The sequence below is a fragment of the Kogia breviceps genome, chromosome 10 (assembly GCF_026419965.1).
Source record: "Kogia breviceps isolate mKogBre1 chromosome 10, mKogBre1 haplotype 1, whole genome shotgun sequence".
Lineage (NCBI taxonomy): Eukaryota > Metazoa > Chordata > Mammalia > Artiodactyla > Physeteridae > Kogia > Kogia breviceps.
This window is the reverse complement of record NC_081319.1, coordinates 84,305,844-84,331,624: the sequence shown is the minus strand read 5'-3', so window position 1 is coordinate 84,331,624 and position 25,781 is coordinate 84,305,844. Positions and strand designations below refer to the sequence as shown.

Here is a 25,781-nt window from a genome sequence, read left to right as displayed (position 1 = left end):
ATACTCCAATATAAAATTTAAAAAAAATCGTAATTCACATATACACACGCAAAATGAAATAAATTCCCAGGACCTCAGATGTCCCATGTGCTCCACAATGACTGCATCACTCTCCCTCCTGGGAGAGTGAACTCCACTCTGAATTCCTCAGGTTCACTTCCTTTGTTTATCTTCATAGTTCCACTATCTATGCATGTTGTTAAGTATTCCTAAACAATATACTGTTCAGTTTTGCCTGTTTGATCTTCACAGGAATTGAATCATAGGAATCATACTCCATGTGTTTCTCTGGGGCTGGCCTTTTTATTCAACATTATGATTTCATTGACTGTGTGTAGCTGTAATTCATTCACTTTCTTTCTGTTGCATGCTTACACTGCAATTTATAAATCCCTTGTCCTGTCAATGGACATTCCTTTTGTTTAAACCGGTGGTTATCACCACAGTGCTGCTGTGAGCCCTCTTTTACTCTTCTCTGGGTAACTTCCTCCAGGCCTACAGCCTTCAAACTAGGCATGTGTATCTCTGATGTGAGAGGACTGTCCAAGGGTCAGGTGGACCTGACATAAGGGAACCGTTCTCAGATCTGACACTCCCATATGAGTTGGGACGCTGGTGGGCCTGAGAGGGCCCCTGAGAAGGAGTAGGTATCCCTTTCCCCTCCCCTTGCCCAAACCTTCCTTACCACAGAAAGAAGGCCCAAGGGGGAATCCAGGAGGGTAAAAATGCCAGGCACCAAAGGGACAGTTTCAAAATCTCACTGAGGAAGTGAGTGACCTAGTGACATCATTTTGCAAGTCAGATACTTTTTCTTAACTATCAACAAAATTGAAGGAAGCCTCACTGATTGTCAGCCGATTGGTTATTTTTTTCTACCCTTTATGTTATTGAGGTGAAATTCACACAACTTAATTTGTTTTGTTTTGTTTTTTGGCTGCATTGGGTCGTCATTGCTGAGCGCAGGCTTTTTCTAGTTGCAGCGGGTAGAGCTACTCTTCGTTGCGGTTCATGGGCTTCTTGTTGTGGTGGCCTCTCCTGTTGAGGAGCACGGGCTCCAGGGCTCTAGGTGCGCAGGCTTCAGTAGTTGTGGCTCACGGGCTGCAGAACGCAGGCTCAGCAGCTGTGGCGCAGGGGCTTAGTTGCTCCGCGGCCTGTGGGATCTTCCTGGACCAGGGCTCAAACCCATTGTCCCCTACACTGGCAGGCGGATTCTCAACCGCTGCGCCACCAGGGAGGTCCCTAATTTTTTTAAAATTAATTAATTAATTAATTTTTACAGTAGGTCATTTTTGGTTATCTATTTGATAACACTATGTTTTTAAAAAATTAATTAGTTTATTTATTTTTGGCTGCGTTGTGTCTTCGTTGCTGTGCGCGGGCTTTCTCTAGTTGCGGTGAGTGGGGGCTACTCTGTTGCGGTGCGCGGGCTTCTCACTGCGGTGGCTTCTCTTGTGGAGCACGGGCTCTAGGTGCACGGGCTTCAGTAGTTGTGGCGTACTGGCTTAGTTGCTCTGTGGCATGTGGAATCTTCCCCGAACACGGATGGAACCTGTGTCCCCTGCATTGGCAGGCGGATTCTAACCAACTGCACCACCAGGGATGTCCTTATTTCTCACTAATGCTACCTGTTGGGTCAGTGGAGCGGTGCTGGGGGGCGCTGATGGTCATAGTCGCTCGGGGTCCAGATTAAAGGAGGCTCTGTCAGAAGAGGGCGCTGCAGTGTCACACTGCATTGGCAATGACCGCTTCTGCCGGTAGAAAACAACACATTCGGCTTGTGTTCACGCCTTGCTGGTGAAAGCAAGTTCTGTGGTTATGCCTAACTTCAAGAGTGCTGAGAAATTCATCTACTGTGTGCCTGGAAGGCAGAAAATGGCAAGACTGGCGAACAGCTTCAATGACTACCACGGCCGAGTGCAGTGCTGACTAGCTTACATGTCTCTCTCCTTGGGGACACAGAGGGATCCTGAGCATGTCCCAGGGTCCCTGCCCTTGAGCAATTTGTGCTGCAGCAATGTGGAGAGATCAGTAAATCGATGGATCCTAATTCTCTGTGTTAATATTACAGTCCAGGGGTGACTGGGGTGTTGGTGGGGGAACCCATGAAGGAAGAGCAATGGGATATGGGAGAGGAGGATCAGAAAGGGACTGTCTTAGTTTGAGTTCCCTGAAAGCAGAGCCTGAGATAGAGGTGTAGGCAGTCAATTTAGATGATTCCCGAAAGCAGAAGTGAGGGAGTGTGAGACCGTGAAGGAGGAAAAAGCCAACTTAGGACAGTGACAGCGATTCGATGCCACTGGAACTTTCTGAGGAGAGAAACAGAATGTCTCCAGAAATTGTCCACCTGAAGGACAATGAAGCAGGAGCATCTATTCCCCCATTTCCATTCTTTGACTGATTACAGGTTGACTCTGGGGCTTAGTTTCTCTGCTCTTCCCATTTGTGTGTGCCCTTTGGGCATCGATGCGCCCGAGAAGGCCCAGGTTGGGATGATTAGCACAAGGTGAAACTGAGCTGCAAAGAACTGCACACCTCAGCCAGTGTGGAAAACAGAGATGTAGGGTACCGGAAGTGGCTGCTACAGGGGCCTGATGTTGCATGACGGCTTCCTGTCAGTTGCTGTGCTAGGTGCTAATTTAGTACATTTTACCCTCACTTAGTACAGCAGCCTTATGAGGTAGGTTTTGTGGTAATTTATAGAAAGACAGTAGCATGTCATCTGGAGAAGGACAACAGGTGACCCTGACAGGGTGGTTTTACTTTTTTTTTTTTTTGCGGTACGTGGGCCTCTCACTGTTGTGGTCTCTCCCGTTGCAGAGCACAGGCTCCGGACGTGCAGGCCCAGTGACCATGGCCCACGGGCCCAGCCGCTCCGCGGCATGTGGGATCTTCCCGGACCGGGGCACGAACCCGTGTCCCCTTCACCAGCAGGCGGACTGTCCAACCACTGCGCCACCAGGGAAGCCCGGTTTTACTTTTCTATGGTCATTTTCCAGAGGGCTTTATGAACTCAGAAGCGGGACTTTTAAAATGTCTGCAGAATGCCTGGTCCCCAGGGAACCGACTCATCCTAGTAAAACTCAAGAAAGACTAATGTGTGAATGGCTCATTTACTAGTTTCAGTGGTAGATGTAACTTGCAAGATGATTTAGTACTTATGTTCCCTGAGTTACACTTATCAGCCTTTCATTCGATATTTTCGGCAGTGCCAATTGTGTGCCAGGGTCTTGGTGTCTTGTCTGGTCTTTTTAGTTCTGTGTTTAATCTTAGTAACTTAATGGTCAAAGAGTGTTTAAAAATTTTATTTTTAACTTTTTATTGTGGAAAATTTCAAACATAACAAAAGTAGGGAGAATAGTATACAGAACTCTCATGTATAGTCACCTGGCTTCAACAGTTTTCAACAGCTTGCCAACCTTGCTTCATCTGGCCTCCCCCTCGAGAATTTTCTTTTTTTTTTTTCTCCCGGTACGCGGGCCTCTCACCGTTGTGGCCTCTCTCGTTGCGGAGCACAGATCCGGACACGCAGCCTCAGCGGCCACGGCTCACGGGCCCAGCCGCTCCGCGGCACGTGGGCTCCTCCCGGACCAGGGCACGAACCCGTGTCCCCTGCATCGGCAGGGGGACTCGCAATCACTGCGCCACCAGGGAAGCCCCCACTAGAGAATTTTAAAGCAAATGCCAGACATCGTAACAATTAATCTGTAAATACTGCTGTTTGCACACCTAACATCAAAAGAATTTTCAAACAGTATCACCATGCAGATGTAATATACAGCATAAGGAATATGGTCAATAATACTGTAATAGGGGCTTCCCTGGTGGCGCAGTGGTTGAGAGTCCGCCTGCCGATGCAGGGAACATGGGTTCGTGCCCCGGTCTGGGAAGATACCACATGCCGCGGAGCGGCTGGGCCTGTGAGCCATGGCCGCTGAGCCTGCGCGTCCAGAGCCTGTACTCTGCAACAGGAGAGGCCACAACAGTGAGAGGCCCGCGTACCGCAAAAAAAAAAAAAAAAAAAAAAAAAAAAAGTGTCCTTATCTTATAGAGGTACATACTGATGTATATTTACAGGTAAACTGTAATATGATGTCTTGGATTTGTTTAAAAATAATCCCGGAAGGAGTGGGTTGGTATGCAGAGCTAAACCAGGATTGTCTGTAGGTTGATGATTGTTGAAGTTGGGTGATAGGCACACGGAGGTTCATTATACTATTTTCTTTACTTTTGTATATGTTTGAAGTTTTACAAAATAAAACTTGAAAAGTCTGCAGAGAGACTGCATCAGGATCTCCTGTTAGTAGTCCAGCAGGGTGCTTCTTTTGTTGCCTGGTTACATGTAGGCAGATATTCAAGCCACTTTTTCCTGCAAAAGGCTTTTACAGGGCTTCCACTGGAGACACAGATTGAGGACACAGAAGGTGCCAACTCCCTCAGAAACCTCCTGCCCGGTTCCAGAGCTTTCTCCTGGCCTCCTTGTGTTTCCCTCCATCTATTTAAATAGGAACCATTCATACCCAACAAAAAGCTCAAAGAATAATAAAGGGGATTTAATGAAAAGTAAATCTCTGGGAATTCCCTGGTGGCTCAGTGGTTAGGGCTCGGCGCTGTCACTGCCGGGTTCAATTCCTGGTTGGGGAACTAAGGTCCCACAAGCTGCGCAGTGTGAGCAAAAAAAAAAAAAAAATCATCTCAGGGGACTTCCCTGGTGGCACAGTGGTTGGGAGTCCGCCTGCCAGTGCAGAGGACACGGGTTCAAGCCCTGGTCCAGGAAGATCCCACATGCCACAGAGCAACTAAGCCCGTGCGCCACAACTACTGAGCCTGCCCTCTAGAGCCCGTGGGCCACAACTACCGAGCCTGCATGCCACAACTACTGAAGCCCATGTGCCTAGAGTCCATGCTGCACAACAAGAGAAGCCACCACAATGAGAAGCCCACGCACCACAATGAAGAGTAGCCCCTGCTCACCACAACTAGAGAAAACCTGCAAGCAGCAACGAAGACCCAGTGCAGCCAAAAATAAATAAATAAATAAATAAATAAATAAATAAATAAATAAAAAACACACACTACAGACTGGATGGCTTAAACAGAAATTTATCTTCTCATAGTTTTGGAGACTGGAAGGAGGAGACCAAGGTGCCAATGTGTTCAGTTTCTGGTAAGAGCTCTCTTCCTGGCTTGTAGGCAATCCTCTGCATGGGGGCAGGTAGGATGTTATGTGTGGAGAGAGAGAGAGAGAGAGAGAGAGAGAGAGAGAGAGAGAGAGAGAGAGAGAGAGAGGAAAGGAGGAAAGGAGAGAGGAAGAAAGGGAGGGAGAGAAATCTCTCTGGTATCTCTTAAAGGACACTTAGCCTGTTAGATCAGGACCCTACCCTTATGACCTCATTTAAGGTTAATTACCCCTTTACAGGCTGTGCTATCTCCAATATAGTCACATTGGGGGTTAGGTGTTCAACATACAAATTTGGGGGGATACAATTCAGTCCGTAGCAGCAGCTTTAAGAGGCACCCAAAATTCAGGGGTTTAAGCATTCAGTCAGGTGAGGATTCATTATGTCCTGATGACAGCCCCCCAGTCTTGGTTGCCTGCTGGGAGGCACCAGCAGGTCAGTCGCAGCGGCAGCTTTGGGACCCCCAACACCAGGGGTGTCATGGTCTTCCTGCATTCAGTCGATTCTGTCCAAGGAACTGACTTTGTGTATGTTCACTTTGTGTATGTGAGTTTCTGAGAAGTTATTTGTAAGTCAAAAGAGTTTTCATAAGCTTAACTGATCACTTCAGAGACGTTTCAACTTCATCTTTGATTGATCTTACTTACTTACACCCCACATTGTTTGACAAATATTAAAGAGACTTCTGTGGGATGGGGAGGCTAACACACTAGCTTAGAGTTTCTTTGCTTGCTGCATTTCATACAAAAGGCAAGTTGTAATTTAAAGGCACATCCCAAATCCCAAAATACTTTCATTCCTTTGGATAACCAACCCCAGATTTATTTACTTTATAAGTTGGGGATTTTATCTACTGGACTTCCTGTAAAAACATTCTCAATATTTTTCCAGTCTCTAAAACTAAGTGTTGATTTCATTTTTTCTCCCTAGATTCTCTCTGCGGAAGGACTGCAGGGAAGAAAAAATGGTGAACCCTCCTAAGTATCAAGAATTTCTAGTTTAATCCCTTGGGGGTTTATGTTCAAGAAGACAGTACTACTCTAGACTCTGAGGAAGCAAAATCCACTTGGGAAAACCCAAAAGAAAACTGAAACTTTACTTAAATAAAACGTTTTGCAATATCTCGGTTGGTTTGCGGGTTTGTTTGCTTTAGACTCATGTAAGAGCATGCGTGCACTTGTGTCTGTGAGATGGTGGAAATGGGGAGCAGTGTGCAGAGCCTGTGGTGCCGATCAACTGACCCTATGGATGTGTCAGGATTAGGGAGACAGACCGGAAGTTTCACGCCCTCAGCTCAGTCCCCAGTCCCTAGTTATTTTTTCTCCTAACGAGAGAAATCCCCCCTACCTTGTGCCACTGCCTAGTTTTCTTTCTCTGGCAGCAGATGAAGCAGCTGCTGAGCCAGCTCTGGTTTTCGGGAAGTCAGATGACCTTTTCCCTCTCCCAGCTCTCTCTCTGCCTCTCTGCGCCCCTAAGGTAGACACCATGGACCCACTGATGGCCGTCCTTTGCCTGCTGCCCCTGTACCCAGGTAGGAGCAGGGGAGGGGGGATGCTTGTCCTGTGGGGCAAGGCCAGTGCTACCTAGATTGAGTTTCCATGTATGAAATGGACAGTCTCTTCTGCTTTCCTTTTCTTATTCGTGCCTTCCTTCTTTTCTCCATTTCTGTGTCGTGTCCCATTGCCCACAGGCTTGGCTACGACCACTCCCTCCTGCCCTCAGAACGTGAATATCTCTGGGGGCACTTTCACCCTCAGCAACGGCTGGGCCCCTGGGAGTATCCTCACCTACTCCTGCCCCCTGGGCCTTTACCCATACCCGGTGGCGACAAGCCTGTGCAAGAGCAACGGACGGTGGCATTTCCCGAGATCCACCCAGCGGACAAAGGCGGTCTGCAAACGTGAGGCTCCCCGCCAGCGGCCACCCCAGGACTTCTGTTTAGTCTACTCAGGGTGGGGCTTAATATGACTAGATGGGGTGGCAAAGCTTCTTTTCCACAGGGCTTTTCAAAATAGTGGGAAAAGGTCAACTGGCCAATAGCAAGGCATCGGAGGCAGGCTCTGATGTAGATTGTGGGGTACCAAAGCCAGAGATGATTTTTTAAAAAATGTATTAATTAATTTATTTTCGACTGAGTTGGGTCTTAGTTGCTGTGCGCGGGCTTTCTCTAGTCGCGGCGAGCGGGGGCTGCTCTTCGTTTTGGTGCGCGGGCTTCTCACCGCGGTGGCTTGTTGCGGAGCACGGGCTCTAGGTGCACGGGCTTCAGTAGTTGTGGCACGCGGGCTCAGTAGTTGTAGCTCGCGGGCTCTAGAGCACAGGCTCAGTGGTTGTAGTGCACGGGCTTAGTTGCTCTGCGGCACGTGGGATCTTCCCAGACCAGGGATGGAACACATGTCCCCTGCATTGGCGGGCGAATTCTTTTTTTTTAAAAAAAATTATTTATTTATTTATTTATGGCTGCATTGGGTCTTAGTTGCTGCACGCGGGCTTTTCTCTAGTTGCAGCAAGCAGGGGCTACTCTTCTCTGTGGTGTGCGGGCTTCTCATTGCAGTGGCTTCTCTTGTGGCAGAGCACAGGTTATAGGCACACGGGCTTCAGCAGGTGTGGCTCGTGGGCTCCAGAGCGCAGGCTCAGTAGTTGTGACGTACGGGCTTAGTTGCTCCGTGGTATGTGGGATCTTCCCGGACCAGGGCTTGAACCCGTGTCCCCTGCATTGGCAGGCGGATTCTCAACCACTGCGCCACCAGGGAAGCCCAGGGATGATTTTTAGAATACTGAACAATTAACTGCACAGTACTGACCATTCGGGATGGATGCTGAATGATCCTGGCATCCCCTGTTGTACCAGGAGTCACCCTTCTAGTTATCCACTCATGGGACGTCTGAGGACCCCAGGGGAGGAGGGGCTGGGGTGGACATGGCCCTCAGGGGGCTGAGAGAAGTGGCTGTTTCTCAGTCTATTAGGTTGAACTGTGTGAAATTACCAATATTCAACCAACTGCCCAAAGTAGCAATTTCACGGGCATCAACCTAATATTTTGACAACCATCTGGCTCTTCCCATGCATCCAAGCTGAACTTCACCCAGTTGGTGTCCAGCCCAGGTGTTATCCCTCCATCCTTATATTCTCATGCCCTTCTCTCCCTCCAGCTGTTCGCTGTCCAGCCCCTGTTACCTTTGAGAACGGCGTATACACCCCTCGGCTGGGGTCCCACCCTGTGGGCGGCAACCTGAGCTTCGAGTGTGAGGATGGCTTCACACTGCGGGGCTCGCCCGTGCGGCACTGTCGCCCCAATGGCATGTGGGATGGGGAGACAGCTGTGTGTGACAATGGCGGTGAGTGCCCTGACAGATGGCTGCATGGGGGCAGGGGTCTCCCAGGAGCCCTGGAACCAGATATGTGTGCCGGGAGCCTCTGTGGGGACAGGGGCCTGGTGTTTCTGGTGTCAAAATCATATTCCTAGATTTTGGTCAGTTGAGGTCTATAATCACACATCTCTGGCCTATGGGGATCCTGGCTCAAGGAAGTTGGTGCTACGCTTCAGATCCAACATAAAGGCTCCAAATACTCTTTCCAGCTTTTCCAAATGCCTCAAAGCCAGATTGGTATTTGGGCGCCCTGGGCTATTGTAGGGAAGATATGATGAAGGGAATCAAGTGTTGCACTTAGGTGCCTTGCCTCAGGAGCAAGTTTGGGTCCCAAGCCCGGCTCTGATTTTGACAGCCTTTGCACAGGTTATTTAACTTCTCTGTGCCTCAGTTTTCACATCTGTAAAATGGGGATGGTAAGAGTACTGACTGCATGGGGTTGCCGTGTGGATCAAGTGAGTTGCATCTGGAACAGCACCTGGAATGGGCTAAGTGCCACATATACTTTTGTCATGGTCATTACTGCCCCTGTGAAAGATGGGGGGGCTCTGCTTGACAGAAGTGGGGTTCCTGGGATTCCCTGGAGCCACATTTGCCTGTGGGCTTCGGAAGCTTCCTGGATCACAGTTCTAAATACATAATACAGAAGGTTCAGAGTCCACGAGATGGCAGGACCATACCCTCACCTCGTGCCCAGCTGTTGGCTCCCTATTTACGTCCTTGATTCTTTGACGGTAGCCATTTATTCAAACATAAATATAATTCATTTGAAAATTGAGGCTTAAACTACCTAAAGCGTACAAATCTTAAGTATTCAGCTTGATGAACTTTTATACACACAAGTATCCTTTTACATGTATCCACCCACGTAATCACCACCCAAGACCGAGGGTCCATTATCTCAGGAGGTTCCCTCCTGTCCCCTCCCACAAGGTAACCACTCTTCGGATTTCTGTCTCCACAGATTCGTTTAGCTTATTCTTACACCTCATAGAAGTGGAATCATACAGAATGTGCTCTTTTGCATCTGTCTTCCTCTATTCAGCATTCTGCCTGTGAGATGTATCCACGTTTTCCTGTGTATCAGCAGTTTGTTATTTTTTATTGCTTTGTAGTTCCATTACATATTACAGTTTATCTGTGCATTCTCCTGTTGATGGGCATTTGGGTTATTTCCAGTTTGGGGTTATTATAAGTAAAACTCTATGAACATCCTTATGTGTGATTGGGTGCACTAGACACATTTCTCTTGAGAATATTATCTAAGAGTGGAATTACTGGGTCACACGTTGGCATATGTTTTCTTTCAGAGGAGGCTGCAAACAGCTTCCTGATTGACACTCCAGCAATGTAACAGTTCTGGTCGTCCCACATTGTCTCTGACACTTGGAATTATCCATCTTTCTAGTTTTAACCGTTCTGGTGGGTGTGTAGTATTGTCTTATTGTTTGCAGATATTCTCTGTGGAGGGGTAGGACTCCTTCCCTGAGGAAGCCAGCATCTTCCCTGAGGCTCTGGGACGGATACAGGCAGAGTCCCTGGGCTGGGATTGGTATGCTTTAGCTGGCAACTGGGCCACTGAGTTCTAAATCTTTTTCCCTACCTCAGGTTTTCTATCCACACACCTGGGAAGCACAGCTGTGGTGTCTCCCAAGGGAGAGGCCAAGGGTCCCGCAGAGGCTCTGAGGGTCTGTAGAGGAGGAAGAGGCTGGCGGGAGAGGGTGTGTCAGCAGCACCCAGAGGCTGAGGAGGCGGGTCCCTGCTCACCTCCATCTTCCTTTGCTCCTCACAGCCAGCCACTGCCCCAACCCGGGCATCGCCGTGGGCACAGTGCGGACGGGGTCTCGCTTCGGCCTTGGGGACAAGGTCAGCTACCGCTGCGCCTCGAATCTGGTGCTGACGGGATCTGTGGAGCGAGAGTGCCAGGATGATGGGGTCTGGAGTGGGATGGAGCCCATCTGCCGTAGTGAGTAGCCGCTCTGACCCTCCTGAGACTTCTGGGCCCCCACCCCTGGCCGCAGCTGACCCCGGTGGCTCTCCCCACAGACCCCTACTCCTACGACTTTCCCGAGGATGTGGCCCCTGCCCTGGGCACCTCCTTGTCCCACCTACTTGGAACCACCAACCCCACCCAGAAGAAGAAGGGTGAGTGCTTGAAGTGGGGGTGGCAGGGTGCTGGGCGGGAGCAGGGGAGGGGCAAGCTTCCGAGGGCCCAGGAGCCTCCGGTGGGCTCAGCGGGGCTGAGCTGACTGGAGGGGAGGTAGAGGGGCCTGATTGCCTTGGCAAGAGAGTGGGTAGGAGGTGGAGTCTGAATCTTCCCCTTCCACATTTCTTCCAGAAAACGTGGGCCGAAAAATACAAATCCAGCGCTCCGGTCACCTGAACCTCTACGTGCTGCTGGACGCATCTCAGAGTGTGGAGGAAGAGGACTTTGAAATCTTCAAGAAGAGCGCCTCCCACCTGGTGGACAGGGTCAGGAAATAGGAGCTCGCACTTACCAGCAGTCTTCCTGCACTCACAGTCTCTGTCTCTTTCCCTTCCTCAGAGTCCCACTCACAGCCCACCTCCTCCAAGAAGTCTTCCCAGATTACACACATGCCGTGCAGGAATCACGGATTTAATTTAGAGGATCCTATTTTTCATTCCACAAACACTGTTGGGGTAGCTACTCTATGTCAGGCACTGTTCTGGGTGTGGTGGGACCCCAAAGATGAACAAGGCTGAGACCCCACTTTCCAGGAATTCATCATCTAGAACAGTGGTCTTCACAGAGGGGTACCCAAAATAATCCTCTGGCGTGTGGCAGGAAAATACTGGTATCTATGGTGAATGATTGTTATTTAACTTAAATTTAGAACTTAATATTTAATAATTTCATTTTAAAATTTCAATATTTTCTATATGTTTTAAAATGTGTAAAATATATTTAAATAGTGATACACTTTATAAGTGAGTATGCTTTATAAATACATATACCTATATTGAGATACGTGCTCAGAATGTTTCGACTGACGAGGTGCATGAACAGAAGAGTTTGGAAACACTTGGTTCAGATTCCTTGCCAGGACTTTGCTTGGTAGTTATGTTTTTCACAATAGTTTGTGTAGATATATGTTTGCCCTCCCAGCTACGTTTGAAAGAAGGCAGCTTTGGGGCTCCTTAGTGTCTCTCTTAAGACGTAAAGTTAAGTAACTCACTAAGCCGTGAGGCCGCAAAACTCGACAGACAAATGCCGATATGTTTGAATTCTACCTCCACCTCTTACCAGTGGTGTGATCTGGGGCAAGGTAAACAAGCCTCAGCTTCCTCATCTATATAATAGGGACCATCACGATCCTTCACAGCATTGAGGTGAGGATTAAATGAAGAGTGAGCCAGTCAAAGAGAGGAGAGGACCAACAAATGTCACTTTCCTAGCTTCTTCAAGCAACCATTTCCCAGGAAGGGACTCTCCAAGGGCCTTGCATCCGTCAGTCTCTGTCCAGGCTCTCTGCCTCCTCCAGGGCCTTTTGCTGGCTCCCTTACCAACTCCCCTTTGGTTTGGGAGCCTTTCACACTACCTCTCACTTGGCCTTCACAGATCTTCAGCTTTGAGGTCAAGGTTAGTGTCGCCATCATCACTTTTGCATCAAAACCCAAAGTCATCATGTCTGTCCTGGACAACAAATCCGGGGATGTGACTGAAGTGGCCCAGAGTCTGGAAAACACCCGCTATAAAGGTATGATGTCATCAAACGAAGCTGATGGAAGTGGGGGCAGGGCATGAGCTCTCTGTGCCTGTAGAGATACTGGACAAGTTTGAGAGAGAGTGAGGCTTCTTGGTGGCACTCCAGTCCCAGGGCTCTGGGACTAAGATTCTTTAGGTGGGGTGGCTTCCAAGTCAGGTTCATGGTCGGGGAGTCCCAGCTCCTACCAACTCCGGGTTTCCTCGCACGTGCTACATGTCCAAACGCATCACGCAGGTCTTTGGCTCCTCCCTGATGCCAGAACCATGTGGTCTGGTTTTCATAGTCTCCTCATGTCATTAGGAAACTACCTGGGTGGGTAGGTAGCAGATGGCTGAAACAACCCACTTTCTTTGGAAACCCCGTCTTTGAATCTTGGGACTTTAGGATGGCCTTTAGTGGGGTTATGCAATGAGCATTTCTGAAGGGAAAGGCTTTTAATGTCTGAACGGGCAATGATGCCAAATCTCCAACTGGATATCAAAAGTCTGTGTTTATCAAATCTATTGATAAATGCATTTCCAGTGTTTGGGGAAAATGGAGTGATTGCCTTCTCCCAGGTGGTAGGTGGGAAGTTTCTAAGAGAGTTTTTCGTCTTCACATATTCCAGACCATGAAAATGGAACCGGGACCAACATCCACGAGGCCCTGAATTGTGTCTATATCATGATGAATAACCAGATGCAACGGCTCGGTATGAACACGGCGGCCTGGCAGGAAATCCGACATGTCATCATCCTTCTGACAGATGGTAGGTATCGTCGTCTCTGTGAGTGAGTCTGGCATAGTGGAAGGAGCAGCAATGTGGGGTCAGAGACCTGTATCCTGTTCTCCCCCTGCCACTTCGGGCCTTGTGTCGATGATGATGGTAATGACAACCACAATAATTATTGATAACGGAAGCTGCCCTCCTTTCTGTACACAGTTTTGTTGCTGTTGTTTATTTAAAAAAATTTTTTTTGGCCGCACCGCATGGCATGTGGGATCTTAGTTCCCTGACCAGGGATTGAACCCTCGCCCCCTGCAGTGGAAGCACGGAGTCGTAACCACTGGTCTGCCAGGGAAGTCCCCTTACACAGTTTTTAATGCAGAGCAATTTAAGTACTTTGTATAAAAGTGCTTTATGATTATAGGTGTTAGTTATTGTTATTACCTGGGAGGTCACACAGAGGGAGCTGGATGGGGAGGCGTGGCTCAGTGATGTCGAGGTCCACCGATGGGAGGGCAGACTGGCTAGTGGATGTGGGCTCTGCCATTTATCTCTTTTTTTTTTTTTTTTTAAATATTTATTTATTTATTTATTTTTGGCTGTGTTGGGTCTTCGTTTCTGTGCAAGGGCTTTCTCTAGTTGCGGCGAGTGGGGGCCACTCTTCATCGCAGTGCACGGGCCTCTCACTGTCGGGGCCTCTCTTGTTGCGGAGCACAGGCTCCAAATGCGCAGGCTCAGTAATTGTGGCTCACGGGCCCAGTTGCCCCCCGGCATGTGGGATCTTCCCGGACCAGGGCTTGAACCCGTGTCCCCTGCATTGGCAGGCGGATTCTTAACCACTGCGCCACCAGGGAAGCCCTGCCATTTATCTCTTGATTTTGTCCAAATTACATGGCTCCCCTAGAGATCAGATTTCTTGTCTATAAAATGAGTAGACCCACACTTACTGGGGCTTCATGAGAATCAAATGAGATGGAGTGTAGGATGCCCCTGGCCCAGTGCTAAAGAACTTCAGTAAATAATATATCTTGAAACTCGAGTAGGGAGTGTAGGTGTTGAGGTTCCCAGGATGAATGCTTCCCCTCTCCCCCAGGGCTGGGGGGGGGAATCGTGATACATCACCCAGATGGACAATTCATTTCCTTCCTTGCTCTAGGAAAGTCCAACATGGGCGGCTCTCCCAAGGTGGCCGTTGACAAAATCAGGGAGGTCCTGAACATCAACCAGAAGAGGAAAGACCATCTGGGTGAGCCTCCGCCCCCGCCCCCGCCCCATCCGTGCTGCCCTGCAGGGGGCCCAGCGCCCACAGCCAGGGGTTCTAGCATCTTGGCTGTATTTCTATCGAGACCCCAGGCTGTGTTGTTCTGTATGAAGGCAGCCGAGTGTCACCATGAAGAGTAGTCAAAGTGCCCGTGGTTTCAAGCTTGGGTTCAGCTTTGATTGGCTGTGGCCACGGGTTGTTTCTTTACTTGTAAGAATATAGTACAAGGACCTACGTCACTGGCCGATAAGGGCAAATGCTCAAACATTGCCTGGCACGGACAAACACAGTGTGCGGTGGCGGCCACCACCATCGTCCTCGTCGTTGTTTTCATTCACCGTCTTTTATGTTCCACAAACCTCTCCAGGAAGAAAAGGCCTGGATTCCTTATAGGGACTGTTCCTGGCTTTTCTTCCCTTAGCAGTGCAGATAACTAAGGCTCTGGCAGTTGCAGTCTCTGAAAGAACAGTTCCTCTAATTCAGACTAAACAAAAATTGCACTGACCTTTGACCAGAAAAGAACTTCAAAGAGAAATGCTCCGGATAAGGGAGGGCAGTTGGTTTTGAGGCCCCAACTTTTACTTTCCCCCGGGGTCCTCTCATTTCTGTTCATGCCACCCACTTCACCTGCCCCTTGGAGCTAAGCTTATGCCTCTTGAAAACCCTGGCCTAAGGAAGGCAAAACACAAACTCCACTCCCTAACTCCTTAGCATCACTGGGCCAGAGTTAAATGCTTGAACACACCTCATGAAAAAGAGGCAGGAACTGCAGGGAAATAGAGAAAACACGTGGGCCATGATAACTGTCCAGTTCCCAGCATAAACTGCAAAAAAGGCCCATGAGGGGTACAAAGGGTGGGAGAAGACCAGACTCTATGGTCCACCCCAGGGCAGTTCTGACTGGCACCCACGCTGGCTCAGAGGCTGGTGTGGATGGCTGCGTGGGCCCAGGTTCTCCTGCGGGAAGAGATGGCTCCAGGGCCCCCTCCTAGAGCCGACATTTTGCAGAGGAAGACCAGATCTGAAGTTTTGCCTCCATGCTACATCAGGAGTTCTTTTTATTCATTTAGTCATCTGAAAGTACTCACTGAGAGCCTCTCCTGGGCCAGGCATCACTCGAAGAATACAGCTGTAAACAAAACAGAGGAAAATGGCTGTTACATGGGGATGTCATTCTGGAAGGGGGCAATGTATTAGTTTCCTAGGGCTGTGGCAACAAATTAGGGCTGTGGCATGAAACAACAGATATTTATTCTCTCATGTTCGGGAGGCCAGAAGTCCAAAATCAAGGTATCAGCAGGGCTATGCTCCCTCTGGAGGCTCTAGGGAAGACTCCTTCCTTACCATGTCCAGCTTCTGGTGGCCCCAGGCACTCTTTGGCTTGTCGTAGGATCCACTCAATCTTTTTTTTAAAAAAAATAAATTTATTTGTTTTATTTATTTTTGGCCACATTGGGTCTTCCTTGCTGTGCGCGGGCTTTCTCTAGTTGTGGCGAGCGGGGGCTACTCTTTGTTGCGGTGCGTGGGCTTCTCGTTGTGGTGGCTTCTCTTGTTGTGGAGCATGGGCTCTAGGCACACGGGCTCAGTAGTTGTGGCGCACGGGCTTAGTTGCTCCGCAGCATGTGGGATCTTCCCAGACCAGGGCTCGAACCTGTGTCCCTTGCATCGGCAGGCGGATTCTTAACCACAGCACCACCAGAGCAGTCCTGGATCACTCAATCTTTGCCTCTGTCTTCACATCACCTTCTTTCCTGAGTGTATCTCTGTTGTTTTTGGTTTTCTCTGGTTTTGGTTTTCTCATGGTTTTCTCTCTGTGTTTGTGTCCATATTCCTCTATTGTTATAAAGGCATCAGATTATCACCCCTCCCCACCCCTGCCTCCATCCAGCGTGACCTCATTTTAACTGATTATATCCACAAAGACACTATATCCAAACAAGGGCATATTCACAGGTCCTGGGGGTTAGGACTTGAACATATCTTTTGGGGAGACACAATTCTACCCACACTAGGCATTAAACAAAATAAAAAAGGAAACCATATGGCACGGTAGATAATGACACGTGCTAAGGTATAAAATGAAGCAGGCAAAGATTCGAAGTGTCTGGGGCATTGCAGTTTTACACAAGGAGGCCAGGGAAGGTCTCCCTGAGATGGTGACATTTGAGTCAAAACTTAAAAAGGTAAGAAAGTGAGGCATGTAGAAGTCTGGGAGGAGGAGTGAACCAGGCAGAGACACAGTTCATGCAAAGGCCCTGAGGTGGGAGTGTGCCTGTCCATTTGAGGAACATCAAGGAGGCCATGTGGCTGGAAGAGAGTGAAGGGGGAGGAGTGGTAGGAAATGACGTAGGTAGTTGGGGGAGGGAGGAGGATCCCACTCATGTAGGGCTTTGTAGGATGCAGCGAGTTCAAAATTACAGTCTTCTGTCACAGGGTAGCCCCTCAGCCACAAGATTCTGGTGATTTCCTCCCCATCAGACATCTATGCCATCGGCGTGGGCAACCTGGACGTGGACTGGAGAGAACTGAATGAACTGGGGTCCAAGAAGGATGGCGAGAGGCATGCCTTCATTCTGAAGAACGTGACGGCTCTGAGCCAGGTCTTTGAGCACTTGCTGGGTGAGTGTGCTTCGCCCTCTCCAGAGCGGTGTGGCCCGTGTGGAGCCGGCCAAGGGTCCACGCTGGCACCTGCTTGCAGTGCCCCTCACCAGCCCCCTTCACCATCTGCTCCTCACGCCCACAGATGTCTCCCAGCTCACGGACACCATCTGTGGGGTAGGGAACATGTCTGCCAACGCCTCTGCCCAGGAGAGGACACCCTGGCATGTCACTATTAAGGTACCAGGAAGGAGGGATGGGGCTTGGATCCCAGAGGTGACAGCGGTCATGAGCCAGAGACACAGCAGTCTCTGAAGATCACCTGTTTCCCTGCAGCCCAAGAGCCAGGAGACCTGCCGAGGGGCCCTCATCTCGGACCAGTGGGTCCTGACAGCCGCTCACTGCCTCCGCAACGCCGAGGACCAGTCCCTGTGGAGGGTCAGCGTGGGTAAGGAAGGGCCTGCACCTGCTTCCCGACCCCGTGGGCAGAGCTCCCACACCTTGTCCCTAGCCTCTGGCCCCTTCAGCAGCCCTGGTCCAGCCTAATCTGCCACATGGTTTCCAGGGGATCCCAACTCCCAGTGGGGCAAAGAATTCAAAATTGAGAAGGCGGTGATCTCCTCGGGGTTCAACGTCTTTGCCAAGAAGAATCAGGGAATCCCGGAGTTCTATGGCGATGACATCGCTCTGCTAAAGCTGGCCCAGAAAGTGAAGATGTCCACCCACGCCAGGTGCCGGAGTCTGGGATGGGAGGGTGCCCTCTGGGTGAGAGGTGCTCTGGGGAGCGCTGGAGGAGGGGACACCAAGGATGGGCCTCTGTGACCCTTGTCCTTCTCCTCAGGCCCATCTGCCTTCCCTGCACGGTGGGGGCCAATCTGGCTCTGCGGAGACTTCCAGGCAGCACCTGCAGAGACCACGGTGAGCGCTGGGCTTAGGGTGCATGAAGAACTGGGATGAGGGCTTGGGGGTTGATGACGTGGGCTGTGCTGCAGTTCCCAGGTCGGGAGTCTGGGTGCTGGGTAAAGGGACCAGCACTAACATCCATTTCCTTGACTGTAGAGAGTGAACTTCTGAACAAATTGAGCATTCCTGCTCATTTCGTGGCTTTGAATGGGAACAAGCTGAACATTAACCTCAAGACAGGGTCGGAGGTGAGGGTCTCGGGTCCAGTATGCTGTGGGGGGGATGGGATCCCCCTGTGGCAACTCCCGGAACGTCTCTCATCCCCTAGCTCTGACTGCTTTCTCCATCTGACTCCAAGTCACCCCTCCTCCAGGCCTAGCTGCACTGCCAGGTGTCCCCTGGGCCTGCTCACTCCATCTTTCTGTCCTATTCCACCCCTACTGCAGTGGACAAACTGTGTCAAGGTCGTCTCCCAAGACAAAACCACGTTCCCCAACTTGACGGATGTCAGAGAGGTGGTGACAGACCAGTTCCTATGCAGTGGGACGCAGGGGGATGACAATCCCTGCAAGGGTGAGCCCCCCCCCCCCACTTCTCACCCCCAGTCCCCACCCTGGAGTCTGGACTCCTGAGGGGAAGGCCACCTGTGTCCCTCTGGCCGGCCTGCATGCCAGGACACCGGTGCAGCGCCCTGATGCAGTGATGAGAGTCAGGATGACAGTCTCTTGTCCCTCTTTTTTCTGGCAGGAGAATCTGGGGGAGCAGTTTTCCTTGAGCGGAGATTCAGGTTTTTTCAGGTGAGGAGAGAGGGGGGAAGCTCGTAGGACTGGAGTTACAGGATCTTGGCCTTGTGGAGGCACGAGGCAGGCCTTTGAAGGAACTAAGGAGGTTGGGGTTTGGGGCTGGGACGGGGGCAGCGTCCCCACCCCGACCTCTCCTCCTTCCAGGTGGGCCTGGTGAGCTGGGGTCTCTACAACCCCTGTGGCAGCTCTGATAAGAACTCCCGCAAAAGTGCGCCCCGTGGCAGGGTCCCACCACCACGAGATTTCCACATCAGTCTCTTCCGCCTGCAGCCCTGGCTGAGACAGCACCTGCAGGGCGTCCTGAACTTTTTGCCCCTCTGATCATGGCCACTGAGCCCTTTGCTGTCCCGCCAGGACCCGCCATCTCTCCCGTCTCCTACCACCAAACGTCCACCCTCAGCCTCCATGACCCAGCCGCACGCCTTGCTCTGGGCTCATCCCTGCTTCCAGGATCCCGAAGCAGCGGCACATCCACGCTGGGGAACCCCTGGTGCCCCTGCCAGTGCGGACCCCACCCTCTGCTTTACTTGCCTCACTCTCCTTCCACGTTCACAGGGAATTACCTGGTTATGAAATTAATAAAAATCAATGATTTCCACATCTGTGTGTGCCTCTGCCTGGGGGCTGGCCTGCGGGGAGAGAGAGGCCAGAATGATTCCAGGAACGGCAAGAAGGCAGGTCAGAGACCCTGCTGGACAAACAATGGCTGGACTCTGCCCCATAACAGAGTCAGCAGGGGAGCCAGTGAGGGCCTTATATCTGGTCCCCAAGGGGGGGGTCTGGGCTTGTTGGGGAGGAACTGGAGCTGAGAGGAGGTGTGGACAGGCAGAGTCCTGGACCTTGGGCAGCAAAAGGTGGGGTTTTGCAGTTTTTGTCTCCTTGATTGGCAGCTCAGTGGGGCCCTCCCGCTGGGACATTCCTGAAAGTGATGTGGGTAGGGTGGGTGGAGTTAGCAGCAGGTGCCAGAACACAGATTGCATAAAAGGCTGGAGGCTGTGAGGGGCAGGGGAAGGGAGTGTGACCAGGCTCAGGTCTGGAGTTTTCAGCTTGGACATCGAGCCAAGCAGACACGCAGCAGAAGCCAGGAGAGGCCATCCTGCCACCAGCCCGTTTCTCTCCTGTCTTCTGTCACCATGGGGAGCAATAGCAGCCCCCAACTCTGCCTGGTACCCTTGATCCTGGGGCTCTTGTCTGGAGGTAAGTGAGGTCACAGCCCCCCTCCCCCCACCCCTGCTGCCCCCCAGGATCCGTCCTCGGCCTTGTGAGGCTGGGTTTCATCAGCCTTTCTCTTTAGGTGTGAGCATGACGCCGTTGCCTGAGGCCGGGTCCCAAAGCCCCTGCTCTCTGGAGGGAGTAGAGATCAAAGGTGGCTCCTTCCGGCTTCTCAGGGCGGGCCAGTCACTGGAGTACCTGTGTCCTTCCGGCTTCTACCCATACCCTGTGCAGATTCGTACCTGCAGATCCACGGGATCCTGGAGCACCCTGCAGACCCAAGACAAAAAGATTGTCAAGAGGGCCGAATGCAAAGGTTGGAGGGCAGTGAGGATGGCCATGGGCCAGCGGAGGGACGGAGCAGGTGGTGGCCAAGATCCAGACTTGGATAAGATTAGACTTGTGTGGAGACCAGGCAGGCTGACAAGTTGGGCTGAGCAAGGGCTGGAGGTGGGAGGGAGGGAGAACGAAGGGGAGCTAACTTTCACTAAGTGTTCACCCCGTGTCAGGCGGCCCTGGCAGTCCAAAGAACGCTCAGAAATGGGGAGGGGGGAGTGGCAGGATTCCCCACGGGTTGAGGTACCCTCCGGGCGTCAAGGGTAGTGGCTGATCCTGTAGGACCGAGAAGGCGCTGTTTCTCAGGGACAGGGTCCCTGAGACCAGGAAGGATGTGCTAAAGGGCAGCCCTTCCGTCTCAGTAACTTCTACTTGTTCTCCTCCCCCAAAGCAATCCACTGTCCCAGACCACAGGACTTTGAGAACGGGCAGTACTGGCCCCAGGCCCCCTACTACAATTTGAGTGACGAGATCTCTTTCAGCTGCTATGATGGTTACAATCTCCGGGGCTCTGCCAATCGCACCTGCCAAGCGACTGGTCGGTGGGATGGGGAAACGGCCATCTGCGATGATGGAGGTGAGAAGCATCCCCTTTTCCCACGACAGTACCTTCTTCCTGACCACCCTCAGCCTGAGGAACTGGCCTCATAGCTCTTGTGCTCTACCTTGCCCTTCGGGCCTCAGGCTTTGGCCCTTACCTCCACGTCTCATGCTTCTGCAGCGGGGTACTGCCTGAACCCGGGCATCCCCATTGGCACAAGGAAGGTGGGCAGCCAGTACCGCCTCGAAGACAGCGTCACCTACTACTGCAGCCGGGGGCTCACTCTACGTGGCTCCCAGCGGCGAACATGTCAGGAAGGTGGCTCCTGGAGTGGAACGGAGCCTTCTTGCCAAGGTGACCCTTGATCTGTACCCTCACGTCAGATCCTGCTCTCCCATCCTCGCATCCCCACACCAGAGCACTGCCTTCTTCCCCTACTGCAACCCAGCTCCTTCCTCACTTCTAAACCTCCCCGAAGAACTTCTGAGCCCTCCCCACCCTGGAAACCCACCATCGCTCGTCACTGTGTCCCTGAACGTCCCAGACATTTGACCTGCTTTCTGACTTCTCCCAGACTCCTTTATGTACGATACGCCTGCAGAGGTGGCCGAAGCCTTCCTGTCTTCCCTGACAGAGACCATAGAAGGAGTTGATGCTGAGGATGGGCACAGCCCAGGTTTGAAGATAGAGAGGGGAGGCAGGGCGGGGAATTGGGGGTGGGGGCAGGATGGAGAAAGAGCAGGAGAACCATGCATCCTGGAGCCTGAGTCTCTCTGGTGGCACCCAGGGGAACAACAGAAGAGGAGGATTATCCTGGACCCCTCGGGCTCCATGAACATCTACCTGGTGCTGGATGGATCAGACAGCATTGGGTCCCGCAACTTCACAGCGGCCAAGAATTGTCTCAGCAACTTCATTGAGAAGGTGGGGCCCCCTCCCCCTGAATGTGGGGACCCTGAATGGACCTCTCTGCCCTGCCAGGACTAGCTCCCAGATGCTCCCAGCCCCTCTGAGCCACAGGGTCCCAGAAAATCTCCAGGCCCTATTCTGTCTTTCTTTCCTTTTACTTGAAGCAGTTTCTTGCTCTTTAACCCAGGCTCCTCCATGAACCCCAGGGTGATGAGTCTCTTACTATGTCCTTCCCTGTCTGTCCCATCAAAGCTGCTGAATTCTCCCAGCCATATATTCTACTTTCAATGCCATGACCCCTTGCTCCCCTCACCCACAGGTGGCAAGTTATGGGGTGAGGCCAAAATATGGTCTAGTGACATATGCCACAGACCCCAAAGTTTTGATCAGAGTGTCTAACTCAAAGAGCAGCGATGCAGACTGGGTCACAGAGCAGCTCAACCAAATCAACTACGAAGGTCAGAAGTCAGGGAAGGGAACGGTGGGAGGTTCACTTTGGGGTCAGAGAGGTCCGAAGTTTCAGGAGTGTTGTGGGGAGGGCAGTGAGACAAGGAGGACTACTTTTTAGTCCATGGATGTGCAGCAGGGTCACTGGAAAATGGGGGTTGGTGGGAACCCTTTGGAACTGAGATGGTCACTTTGTTGTCAAAGGGAAGTCAGTGTCAAAAAGTTGACAGATGTGGATCTCAGTTGCTGCTAGGCCTCTGGGGTCAAGGATGGCTTGGAGGTCCAGGTGAGGTGATGATTTCTTCCCTTTCCACAGACCACAAGTTGAAGGCAGGGACTAACACCAAGAAGGCTCTCCTGGAAGTATACAACATGATGAGCAGGGAAGTGAACAACCACCCTGAAGCCTGGAACCGCACCCGCCATGTCATCATCCTCATGACTGATGGTCAGGGACCTCCTCCTGCCTATGACTCCCCCACCCTCTCAAACCAGCGTGTGGCCCTGAAGTCCACGTGTACCACTGGACTCATGGTTGGGGGTCTGAGCGCTGCCCTTTCCTGTGAACCTTTATGAGGAGGGACCCTTCTCTCCACCATCTCTCGCGGCCATCTACTCCCCAACCTGCTCACTCAGCCATCTTATCACTCCTTCTAGCCAGTTTATCTTCCTTGACCCTCTTCCTTCCTTGTCCCCCACCTTCATGGTCCTGGTCTCTCCTGCAGGCTTGCACAACATGGGTGGGGATCCAGTCTCTGTCATTCACGATATCCGGGACTTGCTGGACATTGGTAGAAATCGCAAAAACCCCAGGGAGGATTATCTGGGTGAGTTTTATTGCCTAGGACTCAGCACCCCACTTTCTTAGCTCCTGCCCCCCAGGGCTGGACCCTCACTCTCCCTTTTTCTCTCTCAGACGTCTATGTGTTCGGGGTTGGGCCTCTGGTGAACCAAGACAACATCAATGCTTTGGCTTCCAAGAAGGATAAAGAGCAACACGTGTTCAAACTCAAGGACGTAGACAACCTGGAGGATGTTTTCATACAAATGCTTGGTAGGAAGATACCAGAAGGGCATAAGGAGATGGTCAGGAAACTCAGCTCTCCCCAGACCCCTCAAGGTCACTCATTCTTCCACCCCTCCTGAAGCCCTGGCAGTCTGGAAGTCCTTTCTCATTCCTCCTTCTCTATCTCCGTGTCACTATCCTTGCTTCCTGGTACTGCCCACTCTCTGATCTTAGAATCACAGAGTTCTGAGCGATGCAGAGATCTTTCTTAAGTCCCTCGTTTTACAGATGTGGAAACTGGGGCCAAGAGAGGTCAAGGAATGGCAAGTTAGCAAGAGTTCGGCCTGAAAACATCCAGCTCTCTGATCTTTGTCCCCCGTTCTTTTCACGATACCACAGTGGTTCCCTGCCCTCAATGTAAGGAAACAAGTGCCCCTGCCTTCCCTTTCCACCTATGGGCATCTGGTCCCCATAGACATGTAGGTGTCCCTCCCCAAAAGGCTGCTGCCATTTGGAAATGAAGTGTCCCAGCTTTCAGTACAATCTCCTTTCTTGCCAGATGAGACCCGGACTCTGGGTCTTTGTGGCATGGTTTGGGAGCACAAGAAAGGTACCGACTATCACAAGCAACCATGGCAGGCCAAGATCTCAGTCACTGTGAGTGCAGAGTCCTGGTGGTGGGGACTTATGGGAGGGGAGGTCAGGGCGAAAGGAAGGTCGGGGGAAGGGCAAAGTGTTCATAGATGGTGTTGTTTGTGAAAGCCGAGCTTTCCCTTCGCTGCTCTCTTCCCAGCGTCCTTCAAAGGGACATGAGAGCTGTATGGGTGCTGTGGTGTCTGAGTACTTTGTGCTGACAGCGGCACACTGTTTCACTGTGGATGACGAGAAACACTCAATCAAGGTCAGCATGGGTAAGGATGCAACCAATCAATCCTGAGCTTCAGCCATGCCCTCTGGGCAGTACCTCCCACTCTCTTCAAGAGGCCACACTCCAGCTGACCTCAACATAACCCCTTCCCTTGCACGCTGGACCAGTTAGGGATGGGGAAGACTTGAGTTAGGGATGACATGGAGGCAGGAGACTGCCTACAGAGAAGTGTGTGGTCTAGAGGTACCCACTCTCCTACTTCAGGAGGGAAGAGGCAGGAGTGGGAGATAGAAGAAGTCCTATTTCACCCGAACTACGACCTCAATGCGAAAAAAGCAAAAGGTATTCCTGAATTTTATGACTATGATGTGGCCCTGATCAAGCTCAAGAAGAAGCTCAAGTATGATGAGACCATCAGGTGAGCCATCTGGATTCCCAAAGAGAAAAGGCTGGGAAAGGTAGGGCTGGAAGACTGAGGCAGGTCCAGGGTTCACCATCCCTGAATTTCCCCGTCTCTCCTCAACAGGCCCATTTGTCTCCCCTGCACTGAGGGATCGAATCAAGCTTTGAGGCTTCCACAGTCAACCACGTGCCGGCAACAGAGTAAGACATAATAAGGGAGAGTAGCATAAGGGTGAGGTTCCGAGAGACAAGGGAGGCATGAGAGGGAGCTGCAGGAAGAGCAGGTGATGCCCAGCCCAGCCTCCAGCTCACAGGAAGGGGTGGAGGAACATTCGCTGAGTGACAAAGGACAAGGACCACGGGGAAAGAGAGAGTCCTGAAATGACCCAGTCTGTCCATTTGTCCAGTGCAAGAGCTGCTCCCGGCAAAGGATATCAAAGCTCTGTTTGTGTCTGAGTTGTTTAAGGATCGTAAGAAGACATTGACTCGGAAGGAGGTCTACATCAAGAATGGGGAAAAGGTGAGGAATGTGGGATCCTGAGGTCCTTTAAGCCCCAATTCTTCCTAAGCAAGCTCTGTTCATCACTCCTCTCTTGCGTGTATCCCCACCTCCCCTACAGAAAACCAGCTGTGAGAGAGATGCTCTACGTGCCATAGGCTATGACAAAGTCAAGGACGTCTCTGAGGTAGTCACCCCCAGGTTCCTCTGCACCGGAGGGGTGGCTCCCTATGCTGACCCCAACACTTGCAAAGGTGAGAGAAGGCTCTTTGCTTGTGATCTAAGTTCCTGAGGCCCAAGAGTCTTTTCCCCTACAGCTTCTCCCTCCCTGTAGGTGATTCTGGTGGTCCCCTGATTATTCACAAGAAGAGTCGCTTCATTCAAGTGAGTTTCCCCTTTCCTCTCTGTGGGGAGATGCCAAGTGGTCAGCATGGCCCCCAAAGCAGGAAAGCTCACTGCACGTGGCTGGAAAGGGGAGGGTGGAGCCTGCCTCACCTTTGGACTTTTCCTTGAACCGGCCAACTTTGGGCTGTGTGTCTGATCTGTGTGCCAGGGGATAGGACTGAGCTGGGCCCCTAGTCTAATCCTCCCAGGTCAGCTCAGATGCTGGTGGGAGTAGCTGCACTCCCTGGGATTAGGAAGGAATTCTACCAAATGGATCCTGGGACCCCCTCGCCCTCCTCAGGTTGGTGTGATCAGCTGGGGCGTTGTGGATGTCTGCAAGCAGCAGCAACAGGTACCTGCTTACGCCCGAGACTTTCACATCAACCTCTACCAAGTGCTGCCCTGGCTCAAGGAAAAACTCCAAGATGAGGATCTGGGTTTTCTATAAGGGGTTTCCTGTTGGAAACGGGCATGAGATCAAATTAAAACAACTACGACAACACCTGTGTTCAAGATCCTTTTGGGGTAAAGGCGTGGGGAGCGTGCACTGACCATGTTGTTACAACTGAGATCAAATCTAACAGCCGTTTTTAAAGGCTCAACCCCAATCCCAAGCGCTGAAAAACCACAGG

The 25,781-nt window shown here is 51.4% G+C and overlaps 2 protein-coding genes across 2 annotated transcripts; both read left to right on the top strand.

Annotated features, from left to right (window-relative positions):
• The first annotated feature begins 6,352 nt into the window (after positions 1–6,352).
• Positions 6,353–19,143, top strand: C2 (complement C2). The gene is made up of 18 exons (XM_059077480.2): positions 6,353–6,708; positions 6,868–7,077; positions 8,328–8,513; positions 10,339–10,512; positions 10,593–10,691; positions 10,885–11,018; positions 12,127–12,265; positions 12,882–13,022; positions 14,137–14,226; positions 16,720–16,860; positions 16,985–17,079; positions 17,176–17,287; positions 17,405–17,570; positions 17,681–17,757; positions 17,899–17,990; positions 18,189–18,315; positions 18,490–18,539; positions 18,690–19,143. The coding sequence occupies exons 1-18, from the start codon at positions 6,663–6,665 to the stop codon at positions 18,864–18,866; spliced, it is 2,256 nt and encodes a 751-aa protein (XP_058933463.1). The 5' UTR covers positions 6,353–6,662; the 3' UTR covers positions 18,867–19,143.
• A 397-nt stretch (positions 19,144–19,540) lies between these two features.
• On the top strand, positions 19,541–25,651 carry CFB (complement factor B). Its single transcript, XM_059077479.2, has 18 exons — positions 19,541–19,742; positions 19,840–20,073; positions 20,485–20,670; positions 20,815–20,988; positions 21,209–21,310; positions 21,422–21,558; positions 21,863–22,001; positions 22,307–22,438; positions 22,716–22,817; positions 22,907–23,044; positions 23,556–23,653; positions 23,790–23,907; positions 24,129–24,282; positions 24,391–24,467; positions 24,674–24,786; positions 24,887–25,019; positions 25,100–25,149; positions 25,451–25,651. Exons 1-18 carry the CDS (start codon positions 19,679–19,681, stop codon positions 25,595–25,597), a joined length of 2,298 nt encoding a protein of 765 aa, XP_058933462.1. The 5' UTR covers positions 19,541–19,678; the 3' UTR covers positions 25,598–25,651.
• Positions 25,652–25,781: the final 130 nt, after the last annotated feature.

Excerpts from the sequence above, each read along its gene's own strand:
- C2 (XM_059077480.2), top strand. The coding sequence starts at position 6,663 with ATGGACCCACTGATGGCCGTCCTTTGCCTGCTGCCCCTGTACCCAG. Across the intron at positions 13,023-14,136 it reads CATCATCCTTCTGACAGATG|GAAAGTCCAACATGGGCGGC; the intron begins GTAGGTATCGTC and ends TCCTTGCTCTAG. Across the intron at positions 17,758-17,898 it reads CAGCACCTGCAGAGACCACG|AGAGTGAACTTCTGAACAAA; the intron begins GTGAGCGCTGGG and ends CCTTGACTGTAG.
- CFB (XM_059077479.2), top strand. The coding sequence starts at position 19,679 with ATGGGGAGCAATAGCAGCCCCCAACTCTGCCTGGTACCCTTGATCCTG. Across the intron at positions 23,045-23,555 it reads TGTTTTCATACAAATGCTTG|ATGAGACCCGGACTCTGGGT; the intron begins GTAGGAAGATAC and ends CTTTCTTGCCAG. Across the intron at positions 24,468-24,673 it reads AACCACGTGCCGGCAACAGA|TGCAAGAGCTGCTCCCGGCA; the intron begins GTAAGACATAAT and ends CCATTTGTCCAG.